A 20,819-nucleotide genomic window follows, 5' to 3' on the forward strand; every position below is an offset into this window, starting at 1 on the left:
ATTTCCAGCAAAGCTCTGTTTATATGAACATAATCATAATCATATGAACCGCGATGGTTTGAAATCCTTGTCTTTAGGACTTATTATAAGCATAAATCTGTACGGATCTGGGTATATGAGATTTACAAAGAAGTCTGGAGCATTATGGTTTCAATAGTGAACGTCAGTTACTTATTAATGTTAGGTTAAATGTTTTAAGAGTTTGGTAGGCCTCTTTTAATTAATGTATTGTATGAGAATTTCAGGTAAGAGCAGAATTTTATAAGTTTAAATTTATTGTTATTAAAGTTTTCGCCATTGCCTAGGCTAAGATCAAATTAATTACCTAATTAAAATAAATTAAATAATTAATCAAATACAAGCTGCTAATATTAAAATCAATCAATATCTGTTAATTAAAAAAATATATATATTTTACAGCTGGATCCAGGAATGGAGTGGACGTCTTAAATTTAAATTGTATTTCTTCTTCTTCATGAAATAAAAACAAAAACAAAAAAAAAAGAAAAGAACATGATCTATTCGACTTCTCCAGCAAAATTTTATAAAAAATCTAAAAATTATGCAATGCTAGTATTTTTTTAAATAATAAAGCATTGCATGAGGCCGATTTGAAAAACAACAGGATCTTGAAGTGGCACTATGTGAATTCAGTATAGTAAGAATTAATTTTTTTTTTTTTTTTTTTAAATATATTATGCTTACAAATAGTTGAAGTATAGTCGAGCTTTTATAAACTTAAGGTACCGGAGGTATACTACTTGATCGTGTTCATAGACATCTCATAAATTGCACACTAAATCTAGAAAATATAGTAATAAAGGTGAATAGCAGGAAAATCTGTACATCAATTTAACAGAATATATTCATTTAAACTGTATGTAGTTATGCACAGTAAGCAATTTTTGATTTTCGATCATTTAACATTACAAAAACTAATAAATTACAGATTTGAATTTTTAAACATCTCAAATAATCACATTCTTTCTCAGTTTCCATCCATCCAATAGAAATTTACAAAATTAACCTTTTTTTGGGTTGTCTTCACTTTTAGTAACATTTCTTACCACCACTAAAACGTACTCAGAACGATGCTTTTACTGTATTTATTATTTACACTTATTTATCGTAATGGACGTTCCAGGGTCAAAAGGTAAACAGGTATACATCTACATTTTTCATTTGTGACAAAAAATAAAAAGCTTCTTATAAATCCGTGGTATGATTTTTGTTTTGTATCAACACGGTTAAAGTTTAGAATCGTTCCCGGAGACTAGCGCTGTCTTGTGGACATTTTTGTAAGTTTTTTCGTGGCTAGAAAAAGAAAAAAATGAGTGTAATATTTTTATTAATTTTAAATGCTTCATAATTTTAAAAATTTAAAAGTATTGGTGACTTCTTTATATTTTTTGTTATTTAGATAAAAAAAAAACAGGATCCATCTTTGAAACTATTTGTAATTATCTATGTAGAAATAAACAATTTTGTTTGGCCAAAAGTACTTTTTATTTTTTGTACAAAAATACGAGAAGAAAATTAACGAATCTGCACAAAAATCATGATCCAGCCATTCAAGAGTTAAGGGTTTGATTATTTTTATTAAAAGCAAAGCTCAGTGAGTGCAATGGGTTGCTGGGAGGGCGTAATGGGTCGTTGGAGGCGGATGAGGGCAAAGATCTTCATCAGGCTATACAATTAATAACCCTTTATTAATCTAATAAAATGTGGCAAACAAAAAAAAATCTTTTTCATTTATTCTCCATTTTAAAACTTCCTTTGTATTAATGGAAAAAAATAGGAACTTTAAAATAGAAAATAAAATATTAAATAACAAGACTCCAGCAACAGAAATTAGTTAAAAATATGTCCACTAGAATGAGCTCGTTACCGGGAACGATACTTCTCAGTAAACCGTTTACATGAAGGCGACCAATTAATAATCTTTTAATAAATAGAAATTTAATATCCTTTCGATTGCTGCAGATTTCGCGATAATGAACAGCCTGTTCTTCTGGTTAAAGATTCTTAATAAAGCAATTAGATTATTGAAGTCTAGCTATAAGGAATTATAGGAAAGACGGACTGGGACGAAAGCGGCAAATAGTAGCTTTAAAAAGTGACAGAATCCCCAACACAAGTCATCCCAGCTTGGTGATAATGCCAGCTTATTGTTACCCCAGCGTCGTGGTAATGATGGAATAATGGGTTCACCATTTTTCACATTGCTTCAATTTTAAGGAAGTGGTACAACAAACAAATGGTAAGGAAGACGTACAACAAACAACCGATTTGAAGCAAAAAATGACCAAAATGTCAAGTACCTAAAAATGTTTGGTACCATTACGCTATCTACCGGCATACTACAGCAATTTTGAAACTGCTAGTCCAAGATGCCGAACCTGGTGAAACATATAACTCTGATTCATCCTAGAATCTTCCTAAAAATCCAAATTCAGTTTTTTATCTTTAAATTTTAACAATAGATTTAAATTGAAAACTTAGTCACAAAAAGTTAACCCATGACAAACCTTTCTGTTTTTTAAAAAAAATGTTTCGTTTTTCAGAGCAGGCTGTAATTTGATTTTTTGTTGTTTTTGTTTTAGGTGGTTGTTATGTCTATTATCAAAATTCTGAACAACGGAAATGCCATTCAGAAATTTTTTTTACCAAGGTTATCTACGGTTAATCTTACAATAAACATCCACAGACAGCATGGCACCTTACTCGGAAATCCAAAATTACAATATCCAAAATATTTACAGACCACTGACAATACAACTTCAGATGTTCTCGACAAAAGTTGGGACGAATTTTACCTAGCAGAATATTCTACGCTAAAAAAATGTCTAAAACAAGTGTTGGGTATAAATGAACCACCACAGAAAGAGGATGAAATATCGCATCATCAGCCCAGCAGAAAGTTACATCAGGATACCAGCGGTGGAAAACAACCTCCTATACCAACACCATTACCATCTCAGCCTCCAACAAACAAACCACTTCCACGTGTCCTATACATACAGAACCCAGTGGTCTGGTTAACAAATAAACTTGATTTTAGATATCTGAAAAAATGGGATCCAAATTTCAGTGAAACCGAATTCACTAGAGGGGCACGTCAGGTAATTTAATTTTATTAAAATTTTCACCGCCTCCAATGGTAGGACATTTACAGATTTTTCTCTTCAGATTCTAATTTGGCTAATTTTCTACGGGCACTGAATTTAACTGAATGTTTTATCCTTAAATTAATCCGAACGCCTTCAACTTATTATATTCCAAATTTCAGGCTGTATCCACTATAACAGAATTATTGAGTAAAAGTATGTTTGATAACTTAAAGCCATTATTGACAAAGAGTGCATTACTTAGTTTAAGAAAAGATGTTGAACTACTTTGGGCTGATGAAGTTAGAAGAAATATTGCTCTAACACCGGGTGATGTACAGCTAATTATACCCCGTAAACTTCACTTCAGAAACGTTGTTGGTAATGCTTTTTGTTTACTCTAAACAAAGCAATTTTGGAAAATATTAAACTGACATTTAAGTGTATTTATTCAGGAATTTATTTATTTGTTTACCGTTTCCAATTTGGGATTATCGCTGACTGCCACCATCTCACTTTTTCTAGAACTAACTTAGAGAGCCTAAATCTCCCTGTGAGGTTGAAAAGGAGACACCTGAAAGTGGTTATCTCTGATGGCCAATATCCCGCATTTTGAACAGCATTCCTGGAGAAGCCTGGTTTTTGAACAGTTACAATCCCCTAGTAACCTCCCAGTTTTTTAATTTGGGGAAGGTATATTAACAAGATGTCAAAGGTTTGAAGGGGAGGGACGGAAGGCATCATGGAAAGGTTATTCTGGTTGCTTGACTAGCCGACGCTGATTTTTCTAGGTCAAGCTCTCCTTAGAACTGTCCTAGACAGCCTGGGAGTGTCTCTACTCTAAAGGTGAAGCAGAAAACGATTGGTCTCCCAGAACAGGCGTAGGTTTTTTGTTGGTTCCGTTACCGCCAAATTTACTGGAGAGATAACAGCAATTTTAATGAGTGGGAGATGGTTGAGAGAACTTAGTCCAAGGCGAGAGGTCTTTCTATAGAGTTATCTATCTTTTGTGCTCGTATGGAAAGTGTGTCAGAGACAGAAGATAGGTGGTTTTTCCCATTCCCAGCTATTTTCCAAGGCCTGTAGAGGAGGCAGCTTTTCACCAATTAACTGCCCAAAAGCGCTCCCACCTGTGGCTATCGGAGTTTTCAGGGAAGAAGAATTGACGCTAAGTACTTCTTCTCAAGGGTTGCTACGCAATTCTACAGCAAAAACAACCATATAAAGCAGTAATCTACCTTTTATTGGAATGCGTGGCGCCGACGACCAATTTAAATAATAAAAAAATTACATGAAGTTATTGTACTGTATAGACCACACTAGTAACAAAATCTATTATTCCTAGATAAAAAATACTGCGATATTGATATGGTTTTTATCGGGTTGAAATGGCTGGAACCGCAAGACCTCAATCCGAATCCACCTCTAGTGTTCATTGACATTATTGTGAGGTAAGTCACTCCTCTTTTCAGTAACGGAAATTATTTTACGGCTTATTAGTTTTTCTTCTTTTATTTATTTTTTTAAATAATAATTTTACTATTTTCCTTACGGTTCTAGGTTTCACAGAAACTATAGTGAAGGGATGACGCCAGATTGGACAATCTCAGCGTTCAAAGTACGCCGGTTTAACATTGTACCACAAAAGAATTAAGTGACTCTCAATAATTAAAATAAATACATCAAAATTATTGCATGAAATAAATTCCATCTACAAATTTAAAAATCGGAATAGATTTCATTATTATTATTTTTTTAAATGCATTATTATTATTTACAGCTTAAATCTAAAAGTATTTTTCTACGATCCTCAATCAGCATGTATGGTTTTCTTTAATTCTAAAGAATTTTGGTTTTTCATCCATTTGATTTTCAAAAAGTATCTGTCATAAACTAAATTCATAATTGTGATGTTTGATAGAAACTTGGCTAAGTGGGAGTCAAAATTCTCAGACAAAATCCAATCTCAGCAGATGAATAATTCCGAACCGTTAAAAATAAAATAAACATACTATAATGAAAAATAACGGTTATTAAGCAATATTGTAGATCTAATCACTAATTCAATAAAAGTAAAATGAATGACATGAAAAAAACTTAAATAGATAAAAGATATCCTCAAAGCATGTTCAGAAAACATCACAGGATGATGCATAGAAGGAAGGAAACTTTAAATTTTAACTCTATGCAAACTGTGACAGAAGGAGAGAAAACGATTTCTGACAAATAAGTAAATTTGCAATGTGATATCTCTGCACTTGAAGACCCAGAGGAGTAATACATACACACATAAAACTGACGAAAAATCTTGATCCTATTAAAAAAAAAAAGGAAGTAACGAAAACTTCAAATTAACTTAGCTATTACTAAGAAAAAAAGGAATTTTTTGATAAAAAAAAAAAATGACTACAATATTAAGATAGCTATATAAGGCTTTGAACTTTAAATAGCTTGATCAAATTTTAGTAAGTAGATGGATTGTCAGTAATATTTGGTAATTTCTTAAGTCCACGAAAGATTGAAAAATAATTTTTCTTGACCATTATAACAGATAATGATTCACGATAGGTAACAACTAACAATACTATTCAAACATATATGAGTTTGAAAAAAGCAGTAACAGAAGACAGAAATGAAGAGTATCGGTTTTGCATAAGTTCTTAGGATTATACAAAACATTGAGCAATCATAATCCTAAATTAGCTTAAATCACAGAATTCGTCTCGCACTTTAAAAGCAGTGTTCTATTTATGCTAATAATTCTTTTATTTAGAATCACATTATATTATAAGAATATCATAAATAACGATTAAATGGATGTTAAGCCTGAAAATTAAATAAATATAAGTGTCTACTTACCGAAAATTAACAGAATTCTTTCAAAAATTATAAAATCCCGATGACAAAATCAAAACGTACTGTAAGAACAACTTAACAATAACCTCTTTTTTTCACCTTAGCACGAATTTTTATCATAGAATCACTATTTATCAACCAAAAAGAAGAAGATATTTATTTGGATTGAAGGAAGAAGATAACATTAAAGCGAATATTCTTGAACTTAACACTTGTCAGATTACATTGCTACCGAATGTTTACTTTGAGTTTGAGTACTGCCTGGTGCCAGGGTGCCTATTGCTTCAGCCTTTTGGACGATTAACTAAATTTAAAAATAAAAATTTTATAAGTAAATAAAAATTATAATACATAAGTAAAATTTTGTTTAAAATTTATACATTATTTTCAAACTTTTTAATTAACATTGTTATCAATTCAAAAGTTATTTAAGATAACAGTAGCCAATCTTATCTGAAACAGCTGTTGTTAGGTATGAGGTGTACTACAAATTCGTAGTTTATATTTAAATTTTTCTTCTATAAAAACATGACCAAATCAAATATATACTTATTAAAGTTCCTTAAAGCAGTGCCTTAATTATGTAATTCATATTTTAAAACAGTTTGAAAATTGCAAGAAATTCATGGCTCTCTAAGTTCCCAATAGTAAGCGACACATTTACTATTTATTGGATAGTAAATAAGTTTTGTAAATAAAACCCTTAATATGGATCTGTTATTCTTTTAATATCTAACGATGATCCCCAAATTTCTTTTCTTTTTTATTAATTACTTAAAAAGTTGTAAAACTCTTTTGTCTTACCGCGTAAGAAGTTACTCTTGTCTGCATCGTTTTGGTTCGGGAGGTATTTGTGAACTTCGTGGAGAATTTAATTATAGATGACATCGCAATGTCATTATTTTTATGCAGTTAAAAATAATATATGATTATTTTTAAAAACAAACAAGTGTGTAGCTTCTGCGAAGAGCGCCTTACAGTGTTAAATACCTTCTACTGGTGATAAGAATTCGTGATCTCGCTTATTTTTCATTTGTTTAGAAAAATGCCCCTACATTAAGTTATATAACTTAGTTAAATTTACTAGAAACTTTCCTGATTATTTTGAAAACATTAATTAATAATAGAGCATGTTGCAGTTGCAATTAGTGATTTTATTTTTGTTTTTATAGGTTCTTGTTATGCCTAAGATCAGATTCCTAACTTGTAAAAATGCAATTTAGAAATGCAAGATTACCTAATCTTTTTTTAAAATGTACGCTTTTGCTTGAAAAGTTATAAACAAGTTTCAAATCCCAAATATGTTCCGTCCTTTAGAACTAATGTTGAAGACAAAAGTTGGGGTTCAAAGTTCAAAATGTTTAAAAGAAGTGTTAGGTGTATGTGTACAAAAAAAGGATGATATTGCTCGTAATCAATCTAAATGGTTGCATCAAGATTCAAGAGATAGCCAACATAAAAATTCTGATTCCTCAACGGCTATAAGCAAACCTCTTCCTCGGCTGCTCTATATGCAGAACCCAGTGGTCTGGTTGGCAAATAAACTAGATTTTAGGTATCTGAAAAACTGGGATCCTAATTTCAGTGAATCTGAGTTCACTAGAGGTGCACGTCAGGTAATTTAACAATTTTAAATCATTTATGCATTCTCAAAAATAGAGATTTTAAGTTGTTTAAAACTTGAAAGGGCAGAATAGCACTGTAGCAGGCATAATCTAAACATTCTGATAATTGATGTCTTAGACTTATCGAAAAAAAATTTAGTGGCAAAAGTTTGAGTTTGAAAACGTACAAGTGTCTTAGGAGAGTACCACTGTCTTTGTTGCGAACATCATTGTTCTTATGCGGCCAGAAGCATCACCTTCCGTAGCAAATCTCATGCACAATTGGTCTAAAAAGCTCTTGCAAAATCCCAGTTTCTTTAAATGGTTTTTATCTTTACTATTCGAACAGATAAAAAAAAAACTGTGGGTTAGATCAGGATTACTAGTTTTAGCCATTTCCGACCGTAAAGATTCGAGAAAGTAGGCAAAACTTTGGTTAGTCGAAAAAGAGTTTTCTTCCACAGTAATCGGAAGATTTCTCTGGTACATCACAGCCACCAAATGCTGAGCTAGTGCTGTTAGATTACAAACTCTTCACTCCATTGTCCACTTTTTTTTAAGTTGAAAACATTTAAGCAAAATCGAGAAGGAAAAACAGGATGATTGGAGTTTAATGACTTCAGAAGGGCCTTGCGATTGGTACAGCGATAATGTAATGAGCAACAGTAAGCTCAGTAATTGAATCATCAATTTTTGAAGTTTCAGATGATAAACTTAAGATTTTTGTCACACCCCATAAGTCTAAATATATTAAGAAAAGTTCATGAGCTAGCGATTGTCCACATTGCAGTTCTTAACGATCCCCGGAGATTACTGGTAATGAGAATTAATCAGGATTTGTAGATTTGATGAAGGTTTAACAAAGTATTTGGATCTTGAGATTTGTATAAATCATGAACATTACATTCATGTAAAGAAAACTTTAGTTTCCCAAGTTATTCTGAGCGAACATGGACCCAAATCTTGTCTCCATTGTGAAGCGGATACATTCGCATGGCCGTCTAGTGATAGCATGCTCTGTCGTAACTTATCTAAAAGTAAGCACTACTACGAGGTTGGGTGCTGTTTGGGATAACTTATGGTTCTCCGTGGCCTAAATCGGCTTTTCTTTTTATCTTAGACCATTTGCTCTCTAAAACTAAACAATCTCGTGGAATTGAGATGATCTTAAGCACTGAGCATCCCTACCTCTAGGAAACAATACTGATCCTTACATGTTTCTTTCACTGTGAATCAAACGGTTTTCAACTTGCATTCCCTTACTCTCAACGATATTGCATTACTTTGTCTCTAATGCACGCTACATTGATAACTTCTGCTCATTATCAAATACACCTCTGCCTGAAGACACTTTTCTCACGATAATGGGAGTTAAACTCAAAGTAACATTTAGAAAGTGTCCGCTAAAAGGAATTCTATTCAAAACAATTCAACGGCCAAGTTTTGCAAAACAGTTCTCTGCCTAATCCACTAAAATTGTTTAGTACCATAACATACAAGTTAAAAAAATAAATGTTCAAATTGAAGCTGTCCGGTACTTCAGTTGTTAAAGAGTTGATCGTCAAAAACTGCACGATAAAGCGCAACGTTGAAAATTACCCAACGTCAAACAAATTTTTCCTTTCTTCCTATAAAAGATTAAATTCCCAAATTACCTTAAAAATAAAGAGCATATCCTCGTTTACAAAGGTAATTTTATCAAATATAAACAATCAGCTTCCACATTTGTACAAAACCAGAATACAGACTTTAAGCATATTTAATACTTTCGTTACCTAATTCAGGTACATTTAATAAGATATGGAAAGAATCATACCTATTAATTATTAGTTTTTAATAAAGTGAAAATAGAGCTCGACCCAAAATTTTAACTTTCTGTACTTGGCTGCTTAGTTAATATAAATATATCTAGTTTTTTCTCTCTGATAAACAGCATCTTTTCCATCTGAAATATAAAAATTGCAACCTTAATTTTGGGAAATCATAATTTATTTCAAGTGTAGGGAGCTCTTGATGATTAATTTTTCTGAAGATAATTTGCCAAGTTATTTTTAAAAAAGGATACAAAACACATTAATTAAATAACAATCTTATTATTTCAGGCCGTGTCTACAATAACCGATTTATTAAGTAAAAATATGTTTGATGCATTAAAGCCATTATTGACTAATGGTGCATTACTCAGTTTAAGAAAAGATGTTGAAATTCTTTGGGCTGATGAAGTTAGAAGAAATATTGCTCTAACACCGGATGATGTAAGATTGTTGATTCCGCGTAAACTTCACTTCAGAAATATATCTGGTAATTTTTGAATATTTTATTGGTATTTACGCAATTATAATAGTTTCTAGTGCTTATTTCCTAACAGATAAGATATAATTTATTTTAAAATGTGGTTAGGTCCGCAGTGAGTAATCTTAATTTTATCCCTCATAACTCGCTTTTTTCTTCTCTTTTTCTGACGTTTCGAGGAGATGAATAGTTGAACACAATACAATTTGTAGCACCTAGACCACCTTAAAATGTGTGCTGATTGAAAAGAATATTTCAAAAATTAATGAAATGCTAAAAGAAATAAAAATAGAAATAAAGAAAAAATGTCAATGAACACCGAACAATAATAACTTAGTAAGAAGCATAAAAATAAATGGAAGGAAGTACTAAGAAGAATGTTTTACCAAAAAAAATCTGTATTTAGATGAAATATAAAAATAAAAAGCAAAAAGAGGTTATTTGAATTGTGGTAATAGTAGAATTAATTTGTGGGAGTGACCAATTACTAGAATGTAGTAAACTAAATGAGAATAAGTGTATGGGCAAATGACAAGATTAGAATCAATAAACGGTTCAAGAAAAAGAAGTGGATTGCGGAACAAACCAAATTGAGAAGCTGAAAGTGGGGAAATAATCTTAGAAAGAAAGTGGTACTAAATCAGACATAATCCGGTCATGCACTACTAAAGACGAGTAAATGAAACACGAAAATAATATATCCCTGGCAACTAAAACGAATTAGAGGATGACCAGCCCAGTGAACATGTAAAATATTGAAGTCAACTATGTTTTAAATGCTAATTTTAAATTTCGAGAAAATTTTATTACGTCAAATGCCATTAGAGAAAGTTGCGTGAGTCTTCATTCCACATTTTTTCCCTTTTATTATCAATATCATTTCAACTAATATTTTCGGACTGGTTGAACATTTTGACAGGAAAAGTGTTTGGGGGGAATTTGCGTAATTTGACGTTTGGACTTTTGATTTTTACAGTCATCAGGGAAGACTTGAGAAATAGAAAAGGAACGAGTGGGGATAACTTAGGGGTAGAACAATCCTTGCTTTTCATTTCAATCCCACATTTGTTGTGAGTAACTCAATTGGACATCAATCTCCAGAAAAGAAATAAAGCAATGCTTTATCGTTTTACTGAAATCTCGAAACGCTTAAAATTTTTATGTGTTTAAATTAATCAAAAGTAATTTGTTAGTAATCAAACTTCTTTTGGTATTTCTAGAAAATAAATTTTGTGACATTGATATGGTTTGCTTCGGACAAAAATGGTTAGAAGTGTACGGCTTAAATCAGAATCCACCTTTAATGTTCACAGAGATAATAGTAAGGTAAGCTGCTCTTTACAATTTTTACACTGTATCGTTCATTGTTTTTAGTGACTGATTCACTAATCCAAAAAGAAGAATGAATAATGCCTCCAATCATAGTTTTATTTTTTGCCAGGCTCTCGATCTAGTGCCCTGATTTTATCACAGATGAGGGATGAAGTTCAACTTTAAAATGCCGTTTCTGTATAATGATCGGTTTCAAACCTACATAATGTTTAAGAGTACGGAAAATCTAAACAAAATCCTGAGAGTAGAATATAAATTCACTGGAAGTGCTTCTGAACAGAATGGCTTTATCGAGTTTTTGTAATTTGTTCGGCAGTTACAACAAGATTACATTTGAACTTAAGCATGATAGATGTTAGTCTGTTTCTTAAATAACTGTTTTTAGCCGTTTCAAATCTCGTGGATACCTCAGGCTGAGACAAACTCGCCGCTGATTTAGCTAGCTTTCCACTTTTCTATGACTAATAAACTGAATCATCAATTAAAAATTAAAGAAAAATTGTAATTTTAAAGAATATTTTTGACTATTTACAAAACTATTTTTTTTTTTTTTCTGTTTCATACAAAGATTTATTTTTGGTTCCAGATTTCACAGAAACTACACTGAAGGAATAAAACCAGATTGGACAATCTCAGCTTTCAAAGTGCTCCGGTTTAATATTGTCCATCAAAGGAATAGAAGAAAAAAAATATCTTGAATAATATAATAATAATTATGAATAAATCTCGGCTAACATTTTTTTATCTGGAAATTGTTTATTTGCAAATGTATTGATGCAAGATGAAACCTTTTTTCAAGTTTTCCCTCAACACTTTAATTGTGAAAATGATTAACGATCTCGATTAAGTGGTAAAAAGATTATGCCAGAAGTTAAAGGTTTTCTTAAAAGTTTCACTTTGATTACAGATAAATCCAAAAGTAAATAATCTTACTAGCAATTAAAATATGTAACTTATTAGCACTTTAGAAAACCAAAACAGAAACATTATGATATAATCAATCAAATAATACATTTTAATCGAATCGTACAGAGATAACATTCAATTTTGAGCTTACTTCTCCCATATATATTCGGAAATACTGGGAAAGAATATCAACTTTTGTTTATACAATATTTTGTAAGTATATAATTTTGTACATCATTACATTGATGTTAACAAAGTAAGTTTTTCATTTAGCTGCAATTGAGTTTTCGTCAGCTGGCATAGGGTTACCACCATCAGGAGATCCTAAAAAAACACAACAAAAACCAAAATATGATTAGTTGAAATCAAAGTAGGCCTTAGGGCACATTTTTGCCTTTTCAGAGATTAACTAAGCATAGCTATTGCACTTTAGCACAAATAAACCAGATCTTATAAGAAAATGGGTGGCTTACCAAATCAAAAGTAAGCTTAAAATTTTAAACAAAGTGGTTTCTGATAATAAAGTAAAATAATTTAACACTCAATTTGTACAAGTTATTTCTAGATGATATTAAAACAGACCATTCTACATGAAGGAACCAACAAACTTTTTCACTGCTATTAGGAGTTCAGGGCCTAACAACAACGATACCAACCAGACAATCGATGTAGTAAGATTAAAAAAGAAAAAATAATAGAGATGTAGTTTATAGTGGTTGGTGTAAATAAGATTTGAATCCCAGCAAGAGAGTACTCTCTCAATGTAATTTGAAGTTTCATATTATGTAATTTACAGTATATTCTCTATTTGGTAAAATAAAAAATATAGAAAAGGTATTTTTTTGAGGCATTCTTCGATTTGAGAGTCCGTTTTCTAGTAGAATCTAGTAAGATTTCGATAAAAAAAAAAAATTGACTTTACAAAGTATAACTCTAGCAAAAAGTTAAATAAGTAAGAATCAAATTTCTCTAACAAAGGCTGAGTTAAGAGTAATAGTTGTAATGTAATGATTTTATACGTCAAACATATTTGTTTTCTTTCATTCTACTAAGAAAGCAAAAACCAAAACACAATAATTTAAACAATGGATGTAAAGAAGGCAACAACTTTACATTTATAATAACAGAATCATTGACTTTATGCTGTATGGAGATTTTGGATATATTAACACGCAAAGATATTTCTTCGAACATCCAATATTTAAATGGCTGATTTGTTAAGTTCAAGAGACCAAAAAATCAAGCGGGGAAAAAACATGATTTTAATCCATACTCAGAGAATCATGCATATTTGAATGAAGAAATGTTATTTCCACTTACAAGCTACTTCTAGGTCAAAATTATAACCATTTCACTCTCTGGAACAATAAACCTGATAATTTAATACCTAAGCTCACGATGAAAGAAACACAAAAGCTGTTAGCCGTAGAAAATATTGATACTGTCCGGCAATGTGGTTCCAAACATGTGTTCATAAGAATGCAGATTAATTTCCATTGACATAAATATTGTATATTTAGATTTAAGCAGGTTTTTAAAATCAAATATTCGCTAAAAACTGGGAGAATACCCTTCTGATAAATACACTCTTAATATAAATTTACCTTGATACTGGAATTGAACATATTGTCGAACATCTCCGGTGTCATAGATGGTACACTGTGGACCATATCCAATAGAGCTCGCCCGACAGCGTTATCAGCAGGTACTCGGCCACTTAAAACATCTTCAACATAACTTAATACTTGATCCAAAAGACCAGTCAGCTTGTCAGCGGCCTCGGCAATCTGAGCAAGGTCGCAGACCGGTTCTATTCCTTTCTTGTGGTTAACAGTTTTTTGACAGTGACGCACTGTACAAAAGAATTATTTCAAATAAAAACAAGTATTTTCATTATCTCAAATAACAAATATTATTGGCATGAAACTTTTAAAAGGAAGCAAGCAAGACAATTTGAAAATCAAACATAATACATTCGTCATTTTCGACCTTTTTTCCAAAACAAATCAGACACTTACATGCGACTATTTCTGGTTCATAACAAATGATCTCCACTGGTATTGGTGTAAACATACTTCCAGATTTTCCACCAGGCACTCCCAATGGCACACTGATTACACAAAAAGAAAAAAATTAGCATACCATAATCTTTACATTTCAAGTACATATATAGATTTACTTTTAAACCTTCAAGAACCATTAAAAATTTATTTCAAAAAATAGAACAACAAAAATGACTTACATTGTAATCAAAGTGGCAAGTGTGGAGGAGTCAGAAACGTAGTAAAATGAATCGAGGAGTAAAATGGAACGCAATTCTTCGCAGAATTACAAAATGCTAAGTATCAAAAGCAAAACTTTGTCCTGAGCTCGAAGATGAGAACTAACTATACCCGAAACACTTCTATTTTGTAGTCCTAATTATGATAAAGCCCATTTAATTGTTTTAAAAATGAACTAAAAGGTGAAAATAATCTACTACTGATAAAATGTTTATATCGTGATATTCATTAATTGTGAAAATAATGAAAATTGTTTTATTTCTTGCGTTTGTTCAGCAAGACTGTGTGACATGAAAAGTTGTATTTTTAAGGCATTAACATAAAAGCGTAATAGGGTATGTTTTGCTACCAAACAATCAGAAAACAATTTTGCATCACTAAATTTCCTACTATCTTTCCTTTCACATTCACGATAAATAACAATATTTTTCTTAGTACAACTACAACGAAAATTAGAAGAACTCATATTGGGCGGATATTTAAGTGCGGAGTACATAGTTTGACCCTCTTTAGATGGACCGATATTCATGAAAACTACACACCTATATTTTCGATTTAAATATGACGAAAATGGTTTGAGTTAATTTGTACTTCTGTTGAAGTAAAAACTAAATAATCCGTTATAAGCAATACTAAAGTGTATTCATCATAACAATACTTCCTCTTACAATTCGAATTGTTACGAAATCGGTTTTTATTTTTTATTTACAAATTCTTTAATTGTTACATTCAACAGAAAAATTTTTAAAGGAAGTTTTTAAAGAAAATGTGCCTATTTAACGAAGTGCAGCATTAATAATTAGAGAATTTGAATAACTGTTTTATGATCAACCTTAAACTGTTTGAATGCACCGCATAACGGCCTACAATAAGCTTATATCGTTTCTTTGCTGTAGATACTTTCTATGTTTGGCTTTCTCTAGAAGACATTTTTCTTGAACTCCTCTACCAATTGCAAACTAATAAAAATCTAGCATCTAATCAGAAAGAGATTAATAAACTATAAATACCCTTAACCCATAATAATAGGTTTTTGAAGAGGATTAATAGAACTTGGCTCCCAATTCTCTTCTTTTCTATGAGAACTAGGAATGTTTCAACTTCCGGAGGAAGGGTGATTCAGAGGTGAGTCTTATCTGGCACCAATGGAGGCACAATAGTTCTATTTTAACGCAGTACATTAACTCACAAACACAAAATGGACAGAGTACCAGCGTTTATGAGAAACATAAGCGGTATTGCTGAGTAGAACTGCGTTTTTAGAGGTTTAGAGCTATATACATCATGCAAGGGGGAATATATATTCTTCTACTTGCTTTCAATTATAGGGATCTTTATCTGAGAAACTATTCTAAGGTAATTTCAAGTCAAGGCATCTTTTGCATCATGTAAGTAATCAAGAACGATGATCACTTCTCCGGGTCTCAAGAGAAATTCATTTATCCGAGTGAAAGCAGTTATTAGCAGTACAGTGCTGTTAATAGTTAAAGAATGATCTAATAGTTCCTAATTTAACAGCACTTAATGGCCAATGAAAACTTTTGAAAGAATATTTTATTTTTGCTTGACGTTTTAAGTGCTCTGCTACAACAGTTTTACTAGGGTTTGGGGAGCTATAAGTATAAGTTGTAGAGCCAGAAAACTAACAATTACAAAGATTTATCATTTAGATTGCCAATAGTTAAAACATACTTGTTTCCTACAACTAATCTAAATTACTTTTTTTTTAAATAATTTTGAATTTACAAGTTAAATTTAATGTCAAAAGAAATTAAACTTCATACTTGAGATATGCTTTAACTCCCATATGGCCTCCTTGTAATGTTGTATCCAATGTCATATGAACTGGATTACTGCATTCCCTGGCATAATATTCATGTATTACAGAAGAATGGCTAGTTACTTCATTCCCAGTTGCCCACCAGCCAACTATGCTTTCCTGTTTATTTACTTTCAGATTCATTTCAAACAGATCCATTGCATAGTTAAGTTCCGCTTCAACCTTAAAATTGTACGATTTTATGAAAAAAATAAAAAAAAAAAACAAATTTTTAAACGTAATAATAATGTTGACGTAATGATAAAGTAGTAATAATGCTTTATTACAAGATTGTACGAACCATTTCTTCATATTCTTTATGAGGAACACAGAAAGAATTAGTAATTTCAACTATGTTTTTTTCAACTGATCCTGAAAAAAATTTGATCATTAGCAAGCAAATACAAATTAATTGCATTTTTACTCTAGCTGTAAAATAACTCTCTCCAGCAATTTCGAGAGATACCTAAAATTTCTTGAATATACCAGAACATTAAAAGAAACAGGTTCCAAGATACTTATTAAAGACATTTAAATTAAATTCGAAACAACTGGCAAATAAATTTTAAAAAATCTAAGACATCATTCAACAAATACGACGTTTAATCAAGATATTTAAGGTACTTACCTAACAGCGTGCCAATTACTCGTTGGGCATCGGCATTCCGTCTTTCATAAGCATCAACTATTTGAAACAAAACTACCGGATGGACCCTTGCTGTCAAATTTAATGCCATCTTGGTGAACTGTCTTATAACGATGATACCAAAATCTAGTTTTATTACATCAAAAAACTATCCTGAATTCCTGAGCAATACTGACAAGAATCATAACCTTCCACACTTTCCTCGATGTATAACCCAACGATGTATCTCACAATATGGCAATTTCATTTTTGTAAATGTAGCCACCCTGTAAATTAAGAAAAGATGTTATTACATTTTTTTTTAAATAAGATTTTTAAATGCAAAATTTAAGTAACAGAATTTTGTGCACTGATTTCTTAGGAGAAAGATTCCACTACTTTCAAACATAATTGCAAAGTTGGCTAACCTTAAATTAGAGCCAGATTTGACTGAAAAATCAAGTAACTTCAAGTTTGAGTTAAGAAGCACAAGATATTAGTTTTATTAAAAGGTATATGATATTCAATTTCTATTATTTAATAGTTTCTAGAGATAGTTGAGAAATTTACACTTCATAACGTGGCATCTTATATTTAATCTTGTTTTTTTTTTACTTGTACCTACTTAAGGATTTCAAAGAGTAATTCTTCTTAGCGGAATTTGTATCTATCATCCTACAAAAGATAACGCCACAATTCACGAATTATAAGTTATTTAATATTTTCACTATAGTAAAATAAAGTCAAGTTTATGGTTTAATGAGGCAGTTTTACAGAAACTTTCTGATTTATTTTATTAAACATATTCATTATGCAGATTGTAGGAGCAGTACGATATCACAATATGGAGGATGAGTAACTCAATTAGGTCGAAATTTCAAAATACTCTTTATAATAATTTGTGTAAATGGGTAACTTTTTAAAATCTTGATTTAGGTTAATGATTCCTGTTCTATTTGATTAATAATGTTAAATTAGATGTATCTTAGGACATTGTCGAACGTAGTGAGGGATTATCAATTTGAAACCGCAGTTGCTTTTAACAATGTCTTCCAAAATATTTTGTTTCTCCGAAGAAGATACAAACATTTATGTAAGTTTTTCCTTTAATTTCAATTCCAGTCAAAAATCCAGATACAATTTTTGTAAAAACCTAAAGTTTTAATTTTTAAAAATTGGCAAAAACTTTTGAGATTATTTGAAAGTCAAAGATATCATTGAAATTTCTAATCATGACCACTTGAATTTTAGATTATCTTGCCACTTTTTAATGTTAATTTTTTTTTTTTTTTTTTTAATTATGAACATCATCTAATTTTCATTTTAACCATAAATGTAGTTTTTAAGTGTTATTAATGGTAGGAAATAACAAGTTGGCTAAAAAAAACTAGATAATTATCTCGGCATGTAAAGTTTTTCACTTTTCCCCTATTGTTTATTAGAAAATCTATGACAGCCACTGAACCACCCACTTCCGTGGACAAATAGAAGTACAGTCTACATGTTCCTGCAGTATATTTAATTGAAATTTAAAAGTGGATTAAATTATTTGTGATATTTCTAAAAAAAAAAGGCTTAATGAAGCATAGGTATTCTTTTTATTAATTACTTAATGAACAATAATGATTGGCAAACGATCGACTGGGCGAAAATAATTATTTAATATTTAATAGATTTAATTTTTTCTGAAAAATATATTGGTGGAATAAGTTGTTCAATTGAGATTAAAATTTGGAATGAAATTAATTTGTTTTATATTTTATATTAAACTTTTATAACAAACGTTGAGCATGGCTGTTATCCATGCTTAGAGTCGGAATGTTTTATTCTATAATAATGCTCCGAGTAAGTTTGATTCATCTTGTTATGCCCATTTTATTATTCTTCATTCAATAGAGGTTAATGGAATACCAGTTGTATGTCGCATGCTATCCTTACGTACCTGCCTCTCCAGATAATAAGATACAGGTACATCACATCTTTGTCAGATGGTAAATTGTAAATTACTTCAGCACCGTGATAATGGACCATGAGCGAAAGAGTTGATGCTAAGTCTGGGTGACAGAGAAGCTTGAATTGTTCTCTTGAAGACATTTTTTTCTTAAAACGTTTTCTTCGATTAACGACAATCCAATTATTTTATCCTTTTATTTTTAACTGATGTGATCCATTCGTTTGTTGAAAAGAAATCACTTCGGGTTTATATAGCTCTAGTCAGCGAGTGATTTGCTTGAATACATAGTGAGTTTGGAATGCCTCCATCTGGCAGAAGTGGTTTCTTGTTGAGAGCGATGAGTCTGATCTTGTCCGATGGTTAGGACGAGAAACTCCGAAAAGTTGTTCGCAAAACATTGAACTCGGCCTTTACATAGTTCTTTACTGATACAAGTATCCATTAAAAGCAAAAATGAGTACCCCCATGATAAGCATTGAGTAAAAATAGTACAAAGAACGGTTAGGAATAGAAAAAAACAGTGGAAAGATGCACAGACTTAGTAACGCTGCAGAAATTATTGTCGGAATAATGGATATAATTCATTTAATCAAAACTAATGTATAAATTATTAATTAATGATGTTTTCATCAGCTAATTGTAAGAACAAAAAACTAAATAAAATCAAAAAAGTAAGTTTAAAAAAAAAAGACAAGATTTTTCGTTAATGGTGTAGGAAGCTCGACGCTCTCTGTTGTACGGCACACAGCACGGTTACCCCTCCCTTTTTGTAGGAGAGCCCGCGCGTTATTGATCAGTATCCCAGGCTGGGCCTGCTCCCCTCAGTCCTACGGGAACATATCCAGCCGCCGCTGTGAGCCACAGTCTGACAGCCGCGAGTGTCCCGTCTCTCGCGCTCATCTTCAACACAGGAGATCGCCTTTCTCGTGGTGTCCCCGGGGGGCCTGACACTTCACGCCTGCCCACCGCCACCCCAACCTGTACAATATAACGCAGATGTCACTACTTGAACGACGGAAAACACGTGAGTTACTTCCTTTTTTTGATTTAAGAAAAAATAAAATAAAAGTATTAATCTTAGAACGATTAGAAATTGTATAATTTCTAGTCTCCCAATAGTGTTCTCAAGTTATTGCCTAATTTGTTTTTTTTTTTTTAAATTACAAAAAAAACCTTCACTTGGTTTTAACACATTCCTCAATAGTGCCCATGAGATAACTAATTCTATCCTTTCCTCCAATCAGCTGATTTGTTTTTTGTAATACACGGGCTGAAATGTTTTCGTTGAAGAAGGCACACTCTATTTGATGGTTAAAAGAGCGCCTCGCCCCGAAACGTCTAGGTCCTGTCTCACTCAGCGAGCCGGTAGCCATGGCGACGGCAAAGCTGCCATTGTTGTGGGCAATCTCACGGTCAGCTTTTATCATCTGCCCTTGCTCTCCTTTTTGTATGAGCATTTTTTTTAAGTTATTGTCATTAAGTAAAAAGTAAAGATTTATTTATTTATTTTCAAATTCAGTGTACGGATTTTCAAAGATTTACTACTTAGTATCAAAGTAGAAATTTTGTTTCTTTTAAATTTGTACGTGAAAAAGTGAAAAACGGGTATTCAACTACATTCATTTTAAAATTTCGCGCGATTTTCTCCATCTATTGAATGGTCAAATTTGGCATTTTTAAAAAGAAATTTTAATAAATCATAGAGAAGAAAATGGATTTTTCTGGGGAAAAGTTATGACATGCTAAATTTGAATTAATCATATTTAGTGTTGGAGAATCGCGTAAAATTGAATAAAGATTCAAGAAATTTGGAATTAGATCGTTTTCTTCAAACTTTAAATTCTTACCCCACGTTTTTTTTGGAGGGGGTTATCTTGACCTCAAATAATGAAAAATTTAAAATTCTTTCTGCACTAGAAATTTTATCAATTTTTTGAGGGGTTAAATAATTTTCTTGATGGCGTTATATTCGTGAAACCAAACATTATATCTAGATCTTGCTGGGTTTTAGAAGTTCTTATTCCATACAAGGGAGTTGGACC

General features: G+C 31.5%; 5 protein-coding genes across 13 annotated transcripts in view; 3 read left to right on the top strand and 2 right to left on the bottom strand.

Annotated features, from left to right (window-relative positions):
• sfl (N-deacetylase and N-sulfotransferase sfl) overlaps positions 1-6,245 on the bottom strand; it is a 68,149-nt gene extending 61,904 nt beyond the window's left edge. For all 7 annotated transcript variants that reach the window (XM_074126403.1, XM_074126398.1, XM_074126395.1 and 4 more), the window contains exon 1: positions 5,967-6,245. The gene's annotated coding sequence lies outside the window, so the exon portion shown is untranslated. The remainder of the gene's footprint in view (positions 1-5,966) is intronic.
• LOC141453331 (m-AAA protease-interacting protein 1, mitochondrial-like) lies at positions 421-4,833 on the top strand. The gene is made up of 5 exons (XM_074126418.1): positions 421-658; positions 2,604-3,122; positions 3,290-3,488; positions 4,453-4,558; positions 4,668-4,833. Exons 2-5 carry the CDS (start codon positions 2,613-2,615, stop codon positions 4,759-4,761), a joined length of 909 nt encoding a protein of 302 aa, XP_073982519.1. The 5' UTR covers positions 421-658; positions 2,604-2,612; the 3' UTR covers positions 4,762-4,833.
• Positions 6,246-6,399: 154 nt separating the features above from the next.
• LOC141453333 (m-AAA protease-interacting protein 1, mitochondrial-like) lies at positions 6,400-11,943 on the top strand. Of its 3 annotated transcripts, none has more exons than XM_074126422.1 (5): positions 6,400-6,610; positions 7,136-7,579; positions 9,670-9,868; positions 11,080-11,185; positions 11,301-11,741. In XM_074126422.1, the coding sequence occupies exons 2-5, from the start codon at positions 7,265-7,267 to the stop codon at positions 11,311-11,313; spliced, it is 633 nt and encodes a 210-aa protein (XP_073982523.1). In that variant the 5' UTR covers positions 6,400-6,610; positions 7,136-7,264; the 3' UTR covers positions 11,314-11,741. The 3 variants fall into 3 exon arrangements, with proteins under 3 accessions (XP_073982523.1, XP_073982521.1, XP_073982522.1); XM_074126420.1 differs by lacking the exon at positions 11,301-11,741 and adding an exon at positions 11,778-11,943 and having other exon boundaries at positions 6,401-6,610; XM_074126421.1 differs by lacking the exon at positions 11,301-11,741 and adding an exon at positions 11,778-11,943 and having other exon boundaries at positions 6,401-6,610; positions 7,281-7,579.
• Positions 11,944-12,185: 242 nt separating this feature from the next.
• On the bottom strand, positions 12,186-17,075 carry eIF3f1 (eukaryotic translation initiation factor 3 subunit f1). Its single transcript, XM_074126419.1, has 6 exons — positions 16,827-17,075; positions 16,500-16,570; positions 16,164-16,381; positions 14,116-14,207; positions 13,702-13,949; positions 12,186-12,421 (listed from the first exon to the last, which is right to left on the bottom strand). Exons 1-6 carry the CDS (start codon positions 16,933-16,935, stop codon positions 12,335-12,337), a joined length of 825 nt encoding a protein of 274 aa, XP_073982520.1. The 5' UTR covers positions 16,936-17,075; the 3' UTR covers positions 12,186-12,334.
• A 2,535-nt stretch (positions 17,076-19,610) lies between these two features.
• sdt (MAGUK p55 family member stardust) overlaps positions 19,611-20,819 on the top strand; it is a 166,117-nt gene continuing 164,908 nt past the window's right edge. Inside the window, exon 1 of the mRNA XM_074126390.1 lies at positions 19,611-19,801. The gene's annotated coding sequence lies outside the window, so the exon portion shown is untranslated. The remainder of the gene's footprint in view (positions 19,802-20,819) is intronic.

The sequence above is a fragment of the Rhodnius prolixus genome, unplaced genomic scaffold, assembly GCF_049639745.1.
Source record: "Rhodnius prolixus isolate KJV_2025 unplaced genomic scaffold, Rpr scaffold_3, whole genome shotgun sequence".
Lineage (NCBI taxonomy): Eukaryota > Metazoa > Arthropoda > Insecta > Hemiptera > Reduviidae > Rhodnius > Rhodnius prolixus.

What these genes read in the sequence shown, in the direction of transcription:
- LOC141453331 (XM_074126418.1), top strand. Translation starts at nt 2,613, where the DNA reads ATGTCTATTATCAAAATTCTGAACAACGGAAATGCCATTCAGAAATTT. An exon ending in TCACTTCAGAAACGTTGTTG is followed by an intron (nt 3,489 to 4,452) that starts GTAATGCTTTTT and finishes TATTATTCCTAG; the next exon opens with ATAAAAAATACTGCGATATT. An exon ending in TTCATTGACATTATTGTGAG is followed by an intron (nt 4,559 to 4,667) that starts GTAAGTCACTCC and finishes TTACGGTTCTAG; the next exon opens with GTTTCACAGAAACTATAGTG.
- LOC141453333 (XM_074126420.1), top strand. Translation starts at nt 7,265, where the DNA reads ATGTTCCGTCCTTTAGAACTAATGTTGAAGACAAAAGTTGGGGTTCAA. An exon ending in TCACTAGAGGTGCACGTCAG is followed by an intron (nt 7,580 to 9,669) that starts GTAATTTAACAA and finishes TTATTATTTCAG; the next exon opens with GCCGTGTCTACAATAACCGA. An exon ending in TTCACAGAGATAATAGTAAG is followed by an intron (nt 11,186 to 11,777) that starts GTAAGCTGCTCT and finishes TTTTGGTTCCAG; the next exon opens with ATTTCACAGAAACTACACTG.
- eIF3f1 (XM_074126419.1), bottom strand. Translation starts at nt 16,935, where the DNA reads ATGGCATTAAATTTGACAGCAAGGGTCCATCCGGTAGTTTTGTTTCAA. An exon ending in AGTAATTGGCACGCTGTTAG is followed by an intron (nt 16,571 to 16,826) that starts GTAAGTACCTTA and finishes AATTTTTTTCAG; the next exon opens with GATCAGTTGAAAAAAACATA. An exon ending in GGAGTTAAAGCATATCTCAA is followed by an intron (nt 14,208 to 16,163) that starts GTATGAAGTTTA and finishes TTGTGTAATCAG; the next exon opens with TGTGCCATTGGGAGTGCCTG.